The 10,937-nt window shown below is 47.5% G+C and overlaps 1 protein-coding gene across 7 annotated transcripts in view; it reads right to left on the bottom strand.

The window, feature by feature from the left end:
* The window catches only part of Smarca2 (SWI/SNF related, matrix associated, actin dependent regulator of chromatin, subfamily a, member 2), a 170,199-nt gene that overhangs the window by 8,571 nt on the left and 150,691 nt on the right, over window positions 1-10,937 (bottom strand). For 4 of the 7 annotated variants that reach the window (XM_013348059.2, XM_026781645.1, XM_026781644.1 and 1 more), the window contains exon 29: window positions 9,302-9,355. The exons of the other annotated variants lie outside the window; for them this stretch is intronic. In XM_013348059.2, coding sequence (XP_013203513.1) covers window positions 9,302-9,355 — 54 coding nt within the window. The remainder of the gene's footprint in view (window positions 1-9,301; window positions 9,356-10,937) is intronic. 7 annotated transcript variants of the gene reach the window in all.

Raw genomic sequence — 10,937 nt, 5'->3', positions numbered from 1 at the left:
ACACACACACACACATTCTAATTCTGAGTGTTTCCTTTAAAATTAATATTCTTCAAATCCTGGCATCAATCTACACGCCAGACCTTTCTGTAGTCGTGCCTTTAAGACCCAAACCTCAGTGACATCTTCAGTGTCATTTCCTACGTCCCCAACAGATGGTGTCAGTTTTCTATTGACAGATTACAAGCACATCTCTGCTCTGGACACCCGTGATAGACAGACTCCGGATTTCACCCATGCTCCTGTGAAGGGAGAATTAAACACCAGGGACTAGACCCAGGAAACAGACGAGAACTCGGAGAGCACAAGGTCACAAAGGCCACCTGTGCCTGGCTTCTCTGTCCTGTCAAACCTGCAGATCCCCGGTTCACCAGAGAGACAAGTTCAGAGTCACCGGTGCTCAGAAGAGGAGAGCGGATTGTTCCCAGACTTGGTGTTGGTGCTATTAAATGAGAGCAAATGTATCTTATCTTACTTAAAAAATAAAGCCCCACTGGACTAAACACTCTATCCTTCTTTCTCTGGGGAAGCCACCTAAGGAAGTTGTCTGGTGACCAAGCCCTCCAAGGTGTGGTCTCATGCCCCAGCTGTTTCACGGACACCTTCTGAACTCAGCAGAACAGTCTCCTTCTCTTCCGGGCATCCTCATGGATGACTGGACATTTCTTATATCTGGTGCTGGAGGTGGTGAGACACGGTCTACTCCAAAGCCCAAAGACAGCCAAATCTGTGGCAATCATTCTAGCTGCTAGGATTACATATTGCTAATTCAGGTTGAAATTCACCTCCTTCAAACATGTTATGATCCCCCCACAATCAAGATGCATTCTCCGTAAACATGGGGGACAGTCACTTTACTATTAGTTGCATTTAACTCTCTGTACCGCCCTTCCCAGAAATTTCTCTCCTTCCCAAAGGATGCCAACAGGTTCTATAATCCAGTCTTCCCCTGTCATCCTTTCCTGGGCTGGCGGGAGAAGAGAAAGATCTCCCTGAACTTGGGGATTCCAGGGGCAGGTGGCAAGCACTTTCCTGTCTCCCAGGGTGAATGGACGCAGGAAGATGATGGCTGTGTCACGCGCACAAAGAGAAGCACCGCGCTTCACCCATAAGTGGGACCACGCTTCACCCATAAGCGGGACCGCGCTTCACCCATAAGTGGGACCACGCTTCACCCATAAGAGGGGACCTGCAAACCCTGCATGCCAGGTGCACATGCACATACGACTGAGATTTAGAAGCCAGGTTTTTTTCTCGTCACCTCTACAACCCACCAGGTGACCTTTCCCCATCTGTTCTACTGACTCTAGATGGAGGCTGTACATGATGCATCCCCTGCATAAATACCAGCTTCACCTCAGTTAGGTACTGCAGGACATACGCTTTAGACTAACCTGCTTAGAAATACCTTCCTTTAAAACAATGGCTGGTATATCTTCCAATGATGCCTTTCAAGTCCAGAGCAGTAAGTCTAATACTTTCCCCCCTTTTTATGATCCCCACTCTCCTCTGCCTGCCCCCACCCCCAGACAACCTCATATATAGACTAAACTGGCCCAGTTCACTAGGTAGCTGAGGCTGACCTTTGAACTTCTGATCCTCTGAAGTGCAAGGATTAAACACGTGCCTGATTGGTTTCTGTAGTATGAGGATCAAACCTGCACGGCAAATACCCTAGCCTGTATTTTCTTTATCATCTGATGAAGCTGATCAGTTGCCTTTAATGGTTGTGGACAAAATATAACTGCCTGAAGTCAAAGTAAGTCTTGTTTACTTTAAGCAACAAAAGTAAAACTATGACTTACTCCATAAAAAAAAATGAAGTTATGCTTTAGAACACCCACTTGGGGTTGGGGGTATGGCATAGGGAAATTAATGCAGTCCTGAGGATATCCTAGATAGGCATAATTTGGGAAGAAAACCTAGAAACTAGAATGACATTATAGCAGGGGGTGAGAAACGTTGCTTTCTCCTCAGATCAGGTTCTTGGAAGAAGATACACACTGCTGATAAATTTCCTCAAGATTGCAGCTGTTTCCCGATTATCTAAGGGACCCCAGAATTCTGGCGAGGTATGAAACATAAGCCATGAGCACACCACAGTCACTAGTGAGATCTCCTGTCTGGATCTCACGCTCACTGAGCCACGACTGACACTGGCTCTGACATCCCAGACTCTGGTGCCATTCAATCAGTACAGGACATGCTTTTGTTTCTAGAAGGTGGGTGGTTAGCTGTTAGAAGTACCCCACATATCAAGAAAGAATACAGATACCACGTTCCTCAGTTATCAAGAAACAGGAGGCAAAGAAGCCAAGCCCTCACTCAGCATCGCCACCTGACTTCACCCAGTCCAGGAAGAGTGGCACTCTGATGCTGTTCTAATTATTATTGCTTCCTCTAGGCTGAAACAAAGATAAGATGGGGGTGGGGCAGAGCGATGGCTCAACACTAAATGCAGATACCACCAAGCCTAATGTTCCACATCCAGACCCAAACAGTAGGAGAGAGCCAGTTCCCACAAGTTGTCCTGGTGTGGGAGGTCCTTCTGTCTATATGTGTTGCTTTTATTGGTTAATGAATAAAGAAGCTGTTTTGGCCAGTGGCTTAGCAGAATAGAGCTAGGCGGGAAAAACTAAACTGAATGCTGGGAGAAAGAAGGCAGAGCCAGAGAGATGCGAACTGTCAGCTGGAACCTTGCCGGTAGGAAACAAACCTTGTGTTAAAATATAAAATAATGGAAATGGGTTAATTCTAGATGTAAGGGCTAGCCAGTAACAAGCTAGAGCTAATAGGGCAAGCAGTGATTTAATTAATACAGCTTCTGAGTGGTTATTTTGGGAGTCTGGACAGCTGGGACCAAGTAAGAGGCCTCCTACTACACTTGCACATACGTGCCACAGCATGTACACACACAGAGAAACATACAACACATATGTAAAAGTAAAAAGAATTAAGATGTTTAAGGTGGTCATCGTAGGGTAACTTAAAATAATTTAAGTCAAATAGCCCAGTGATGGGATCGTGCCACAGCATGTGCACACACAGAGAAACATACAACACATATGTAAAAGTAAAAAGGATTAAGATGTTTAAGGTGGTCATCGTAGGGTAACTTAAAATAATTTAAGTCAAATAGCCCAGTGATGGGATACTAAGGAGTCTAAAGCTGGGAGGTTTAAAAGAATAGGAGAAGGAATTTGTTTGTTTGTTATGGAATTGAAAAACAAAACAAAACATCCAGAGGTTATAGACTTTTAAGTGTAATCTGTCCTGAAAGTTTTGAAATAAGCATAGGAGAAAGAGATCAGAGTAAATAGGGTAATTTCATGCTCACAGTAACATAACTCTGCACCAAGATTTATAATCCGGTGCAGCTCTGAACCAGGTCACCCACAGAGTGCTCAACACTTTGATTGGGTTACTTTGTTCAACAATGTGCTGCAGGTCAAAAATCCCATTTTATTTTCCCTAACAAAACGACGTGTGTGTGTCAGATGGCAAGCTTTGGTTGCTATCAAATGGGCAGCAGGCTTCACTACTGACTCCTTCAGAGCTGACCAATAAAGCAAGGTAAATAAGCAGAATAATTAATTACATGCCAACTTTACCTAAGATACTGAGATCATAAGACTCTATTGATCACATTTACAATGTCTACCACTGCCAGGGACACTTGGAAAAGGACATACACTTGCAGGCATTTTATTTTCTTTCTTCACTTTATATTATTTTTTTATATTTTCACCCTCAACTCCCAATCCTCCTGCATCATCTTCCCGGGTACTGGAATTACAGACATGGACTACCAAGTCTGGCTCTTCTATTTTCTTGGCAGGCATCTTGAGACATTTTTAGTAGATTTACCACCTATCGCTTGACTTTTAGAAATACTGACACCGGCCATCTAGTTCCCTACACATTTTTTTTCTCACTTGACATTTCATAATAGCAAGAGAAGGTATGAATTCTCACCTCCCTCTGTCTGACATGACAGCTAAATGGCCTGCCACCTCCCTGGCCTGTCACCTCCCTAGCCTGCCAGCTCCCAGTTGCCTTCACCATTTCCTCCTGGAAACCTGAGATGCTGTCCTTTCAAAATATAAGTTCAGACTGACTCTCACCTTCTGAGTATCCTGCCCTTTGACTCTTACAATGTCTTTACTTCTGTATGGTAAACATGCGTCAGAGCTTTTGGTTTATTTGTGACACAAATCTTTTAGAAACAAATAAAGTCTGACGTTTCTCTACTGGAAGAGCCCAGGGCTCAGATGCTGCTTGCTTTAAATGGGTGGGTGGTGGTAGTTCTCTGAGGGCCAGTTCCTGCATTAGCCATTTTGGTAAATTCTGGAGTAAGACAGATCTGACCCATGAACAGAAAAGGGTTTATGCATATAAAATCTATCTAATCTCTGCAATCTTCAGTATCAATCCATTTTTTGATCAAAATGTCCATGGAATCGAGTTTAAAGACAACATTATCCCTATAAAAGGATGCATTCTGCTACTTCCAATAGGGGTTCTTTCCTCGTCCCGAGGGGTCGTCATTCGTATAGCTGGAGCCTGAGAGGAAGAGAAGGCCTGTAGGGCCAGAGTAATACTAGAAGCTAGGGGAGGCCTTCTGTCTTCATTTGCTTTCTGTTGCTGAGCTAGAATACCATGGCCAAAGGCAACTTGGGAAACAAAGGGTTTATTTCATCTTACACACACCTCTAGGGTCACACTCTGTCACTGAGGGAAGCCAGGGCAGGAACCTAGAAGCAGGAACTGAGCCAGAGGCCATGGAGAAATGCTACTTACTGGATTGTTCAGCCTGCTTTCTTTTTTGTTTTTGATGCTGCCTTTTTGTTTGGTTTTGTTTGTTTTTGAAGCAGGCTTTTTCTGTGTCCTGCCCACCCTGGAACTCACTGGCCTCAAACTCAGAGATCTGCCTGTCTCTGTCTCCTGAGTGCTGGGTTTAGAGGAGTGTGCTACCATTGCCCACCTCAACCTGCTTTCTTAGACATTCCAGGACTACCTGCCAGGGGTGGCACCACCTACAGCAGGCTGGACCCTCCCACATCAATCATCAAACAAGAAAGTATCTCACAGGCTTGCCTACAGACCAATTTTTTGGAGTCATTTTCTCAATTAAGGTTCCCTCTTCTTAGATGACCCTAGCTTGTGCTGGGTTTACAAGCAACAAAACAAACACAGGAACCCCCCCCCCCCCAGTGAGCAGATGGACCTAGTGTCTTTGTCCACCCACCTTCTGTACGTGAGCATAACTCAGTGAGTACCGTAAAGGTCAAGTCACCAGGAGTCACAGCAGCCTGCGCCAGCAACACTACATCGGCAGTATTTGTAATGAGGGTGAAGGAAGACACCGGAACCCACAGTTACCCACATACGCTCTAAATGAAGTATTAGACCTCTAACCCAGCGTTGCTCAAAGAGTGTGCCACAGCACACCAACTCACAGGGCTATTGGCTATTAACGATGTTTCCTGGAAAGAGAGCTCACTGAAAAAAATGAGTTTGGGAAACACTGGGCTAAGGAAAATTAGGCTGTTGATGGCACAGCAACACTCCACCCCCACCCCAAGTCTCTAGCTGGACGGGATATCTCTAGGGAGCTACAAGACCAGTACTGAAAGTCCTGCTCTAGGCGACATTTTCTCAGACTGAACATCACGCTGGAACCTCCCCAGGCAGTCTAGGAGGAAAACTGGCAGTACTGTGTGAGGTCTCAAGTGGCTGACAGGGAATGAGAAACTCAGCACCCAGAACTCGAATTCTGTCTAAATGCATCCACCTGGTCACGATGCTGCTTCATGGTAATTCTTCTGGAATCCAGCTGAAGCCTCTAAGTGCAAAGACGCTGGGGCACGAGAGCCATTCTCCTCCATTTAAAGAAATATAGAAAACCTAATGTCAAGGCTGCTAAAAATAGGCTTTGTCTAAGAGAATTTGTTGGCTGGTTCTGAAAGAGCAGTGAATACTAATGACATAATCACGACATCGAGGGCTGCTAACAGCCACGGAGATGACTTAAGAGTCCTGCTGTGGAGTCTGTAGAGCTGGGTTACCCCCAGGGCTGGGCTACAACCCCCGCCCCCACATACACACATGTATGCAGAAACATGTATACATAATGCCACGTGTATACCCCATTTCCTTTCACCGCCATTCCTAGAGATGGCACAGGAAACGCTCAGGTAACAGAGCCAAGAGTTCTGAGGGCCCCACCTCAGTCTCGGTCTGCGGACGTCTAGCAGACATTCTGAGAATGTATTCTGCCATCCTCCCCAGTGCCACTTCCTTATCGGAATGATGTTTCCCCCTTTCCCCAGCAACACCCCTGTAGCTCATTCTAACCCCTAACACGCCTCATTCAGTTCCTGTCTCACAATGCTAACAGAGCGCCAGCCCCAACACGAACATGTGACATGGCCTCGAATCCTCTCTCCTTTTCTCACAGCCTAGTCAGTTCCCTCTGTGGGCGGCATCCAGCCCACCAACCACAGCACACACCACACACTGGTCACTGCATCCTCTCGGCAGGAACCCAGATGTATCCTCATCTGCATCCTCAACATGGGACACCAGACAGTCACCCGCCAGGACGCGGGAGCTGCCTCCGAGACCTGAGTTCTTGAAGATCACACTCAGGCTCCTCACTTTGGAGTTCACTGCCTTCCGGGTCTGCTCTGCTGCTTCCTACGGGGCTGGCTCTTCTTTCTTTGGACAGAGAAGTCTAGCTGTACACGGACACACGTCTCTAGAGGCAGTCTGCTTACCCACATCTCCTCCGACAGCTGCTTATGCCCACACTACTGGGTGCTTCGGTTTGTACACTCTCATCCCTCATGCTCGCTCCAATCTAATCCCGGTGCCAAACACAGGCCAACGGAGACATTCCTCGTCCCACCGTCCCTCCACCTTACTCTCACCAGGCAATCTGTTTTACCCCCGCCCCATTTTCTTTTTTTTTTTTTAAAGATTTTTTTTTATTGAGAAATAAAAATTTCCGCCTCCTCCCAGCCTCCCACTCCTCTCCCCCTCCCCCCACTCCTCTCCCCCTCCCTCTCGAGTCTGAAGAGCAGTCAGGGTTCCCTGCCCTGTGGAAAGTCCGAAGTCCTCCCCCCTCCATCCTGGTCTAGGAAGGTGAACATCCAAACTGGCTAGGCCCCCACAAAGCCAGAACAAGAAGTAGGATCAAAACCCAGTGCCATTGTCCTTGGCTTCTCAGCAGCCCTCATTGTCCACCATATTCAGAGAGTCCGGGTTTATCCCCTGCTTTTCCAGTCACAATCCAGCTGGCCTTGGTGAGCTCCCAATAGATCAGCCCCACTGTCTCCATGGGTGGGTGCACCCCTCGTGGTCCCGACTTCCTTGCTCATCTTCTCCCTCCTTCTGTTGCGAGGTCCCCAGTTAGTTCCTGGGGCAGCTGAGGATAGGGAACCTGAAATGATCCTATCCTATAGCCATACTGATGAATATTTTGCATATCACCATAGAACCTTCATCTGGTGATGGATGGAGATAGAGACAGAGACCCACACTGGAACACTGGACTGAGCTCCCAAAGTACCAATGAGGAACAGAAGGAGGGAGAAGATGAGCAAGGAAGTCAGGCCCATTTTCAATACTTACACAGAGACTAGTATGGAAATCGTTGGGATTTTGAACAGAAAGAAAGGGTTTTTGAGCAACTGCTCTAAAGAAGGGTTAGTTTATGATAAAACAACTCCAAATGCCACACAATTCGCTCAGGCTCAGGGGGACAAAGAAGCAGGAGGCAGTATGGGAGGACACCAGCTCCAAAGAGCATCCACGGAAGCAAGGCAGACAAGACTCTTCCAACCTCTGGAAACGACCATTTAAATGTGTATTTAGTGAAAATGGATTTATCCGGGTCCTGACTGCAAAAGGTTATATCCGTCTACCCTCAGAAGGCCCAGGCATGACATCAGAGGTTTGCAGTAGCCTTTAAAGTCACTAATCCTCTTTTTCATGGTGACATGACTGCTTTGATGGAGGAGAGGAGGCGGAGCAAAAGGGAAAGGGACTCAGACAAATGCCTGCTCTGGGAATGGGGTGGGGGGCAGGGCAGGTGTTTAGCCTCCATTTCACCATTTAGACTCTAGGCTTCCTTTCTAGGTCCAGGCAAGTCACTTTATTATGTAAACAGCCCAGTCTTACAGAGTCACTGTTGTTGCAAGTCTGCCGGAATCCTTCCTTTCTCCTGATGATAGAGACAGAGAGAGCATCATTGGCCATGCTCAGCAGGCACTGTGGTGTGTATGCTTTCTAGGATTGGACACCAACAATCCTGCTCAAGTTTCCTCTCCACAGACTTGTATTTAAGGCCTTATTCTAAAAAAAAAAAAAAAAAGGTCACAGATGGGAACCTGTTCATCCTGAAATACAGGATACAACCTCAGTTCTCCTCTTGTTTCTAGATCAGATCCTGCACTGATTGGGTTTGGGTTGAGGATGTAGACTACATTACTGGATCATTTGACAAAACTGAAGGACAGGAGGCAAGCACTACAATGATAATTTCAACAAATTAGCTCGATCGAAAGGGAGGAAAATCCCACCCTCAACGTACTGATAACTCCTAACTGGGCATCCATCTCCCATCAACCAACACCATCGAAATCTAGCATCTTCAGGGAAAGAACACTTTTGATTTTCACCCAGCCGGGGCAGAGGCACATGAAAGTGAGACAGACTGGCCGAGGAAGCTTAGGACTCAGCACGGTGGGACGCTCAAAGGTCACAGACCCTGAAATCCAGCTCAGCATGCGCTCGGGAGTAAATACAAGAAACACCATGCCAACTGTAGTCAACTCCAGGATGCTCAGCAAGATGAACATGCACCCAAGTTCATGTTACACACATCAGGTCCCCACGAGTGCTTGGAGTACTCAGCGTTAAGCTTTAATACCTGGGTAACACGGAATGACAAGGTCCATAGGGCACACCAGGATGAGGGGCAGATGGGGCAGAGGAGGCAGAGACCTACCTCTGAGGTGCTGCAGGCTTAGCAGGCCAGATGACTCCTGCCAGCTTTGTAAGGTACGCATGTACAGGTGGGCTCTTCAGGTGAGCACACCGCACAATGGCCTCAAAAGCAGAGCAGGTATTTAAGAACATGTGTGCCTGCAACCCCATCCCAAGGAGGGGCGACTGGGGGCAGGGGAGCGGTGACTAGGTCAAGGGGTTCCCAAAGACCAAGTCTATGCATCGGCTTGCTTTGGGTACCAAAGGATACCTGTGTTTAGAGACATGGGGATATAAGGCAGGTCCTGACCTGTTTCCTTCTATTTCCAACTGAGAATTACAGGGCACCTTCTCCACGTTACACCTGCGGCAGAGTAAAAAGAACACTAGAGTCAGAAGACCTGTGTCCTCCTCCCAGCCCAGCCCCTTCCTCAGGCTGGGTGACCTGGAGCAATTAATCTGAGAGTCAGCCTGGTTGAGCTGATCACCACCAAGTACCATTCTGCAATGATACACATTTCTCCAACGTTGACAGTGGCTGGGTCACGGCTTCCCAACATCTTAGGGCCCTGTCTGTGCCTCCTTGTCCCCCTGTTCCGTTTCTATCCACACGTGGTATCCCCTTCATAGTTCCCAGAGCAGTGGAGAATGAGAAGCCACGTTAGGGGTGTGTTGGTCTTGTCTGGCCTCTCATTTGTACAACAGGGATCATACTTACCAAGACAACTCCTGACTACAAACTAGATAAGGTGGTCTCGTTTACAGCGTCCACCACAGGAACGGATTCCAGGCAGCAGCCTAGATTTCTGGTCATGAAATAGATAGATGCTCCTTTCCCGGTCTCTTATTTTCAACAGATCACTGAATAAAGCCCTCTTGACTGAGAGTGGATTTGAGCCACTCGCTGAGGGTTATCTGACAGTTCTGGACACTAACACACAGGTGGCCTTCTGTGTGGGAGCGGAGGAAGGGTAATCAGGTGGGTGGGTAACGCCTTGGGAAGCCCTCCATCCCTCCATCCCATCCGGGTTATGCTCTAGAACAAACTAGCCATCTCCTGGGGCAGACCCAAGCCAGCCCACCTCTGCACGATCACTGTTTGCTTCACCCACAGCAGGAGACAACTGGCCGGGGTCAGGCAACACTACACAGAGGAGGTGTGAGAGTGTATGCAAAACTCCAAATATACAGCATTAACCAGGATGTCTGAAATCCGGGTGAGGAGGGGGAGGGCCACACTAGAAACCAGAGTTGTAAGGCTGCTAGGTTCACAACACAGAAATCTACTTTTCCAAAGTCTGAAATCTGGAGGCCCTTAAAGAACAGGAAGACATGGTTAGATTGAGATACGGGCCTCAGAGAGAAGGCAGGACAGCAAGAGATGAGAGGCTGGCCTCCCACACGAGGGAGCGACAGTAGTTCAAGGGTCTCGGGGAGACAGTGTGTGAAGATGCAGGAGGAGACTTGCCTTGGAGATCCCATGTGAGGAGGGAACTTTGTATTTGAGTGTTAGAGAAAGGTGCGGAAAGGGACATTGTTTTCTATTTGGGACTTCTGGTTGATGACACTGGCACACCGAAGCAGACATAGGTCTGCTCAGAAGGCCCAGCAGCCGAAGGAGAGGAAATACTGTCTTTTTTTATTCGTTTGTTTTTTCTTTTTAAAAAAAGTGTCATTATGATGACTGTTCCCCTCAAAAAACAACAACAAACCTCAGTGCCTCTGGGCTGTGGTGTTAGTGGGGCTCTCTTGATTCTGCCTTCCTCCACTTCCTGCCTACAGCAGCAGCCCACACCTGTCTTCCCTGCATGGGCAGAGCAGAGGCGGGAGAGATATCTGGGATGAGGACCCTATGGCTAGACTGAGCAGTCCATCGCTGGAACTCAAAACAGTAAACTTCATCATAGATCAAATTACCACTAAGGGCTTATTAAAATCGGAACGGG

This window comes from Microtus ochrogaster, chromosome 8 (genome assembly GCF_000317375.1).
Source record: "Microtus ochrogaster isolate Prairie Vole_2 chromosome 8, MicOch1.0, whole genome shotgun sequence".
NCBI classification, from domain to species: domain Eukaryota; kingdom Metazoa; phylum Chordata; class Mammalia; order Rodentia; family Cricetidae; genus Microtus; species Microtus ochrogaster.
The sequence above is the reverse complement of the archived record's forward strand: the minus strand, read 5'-3'. Positions and strand labels throughout refer to the sequence as shown.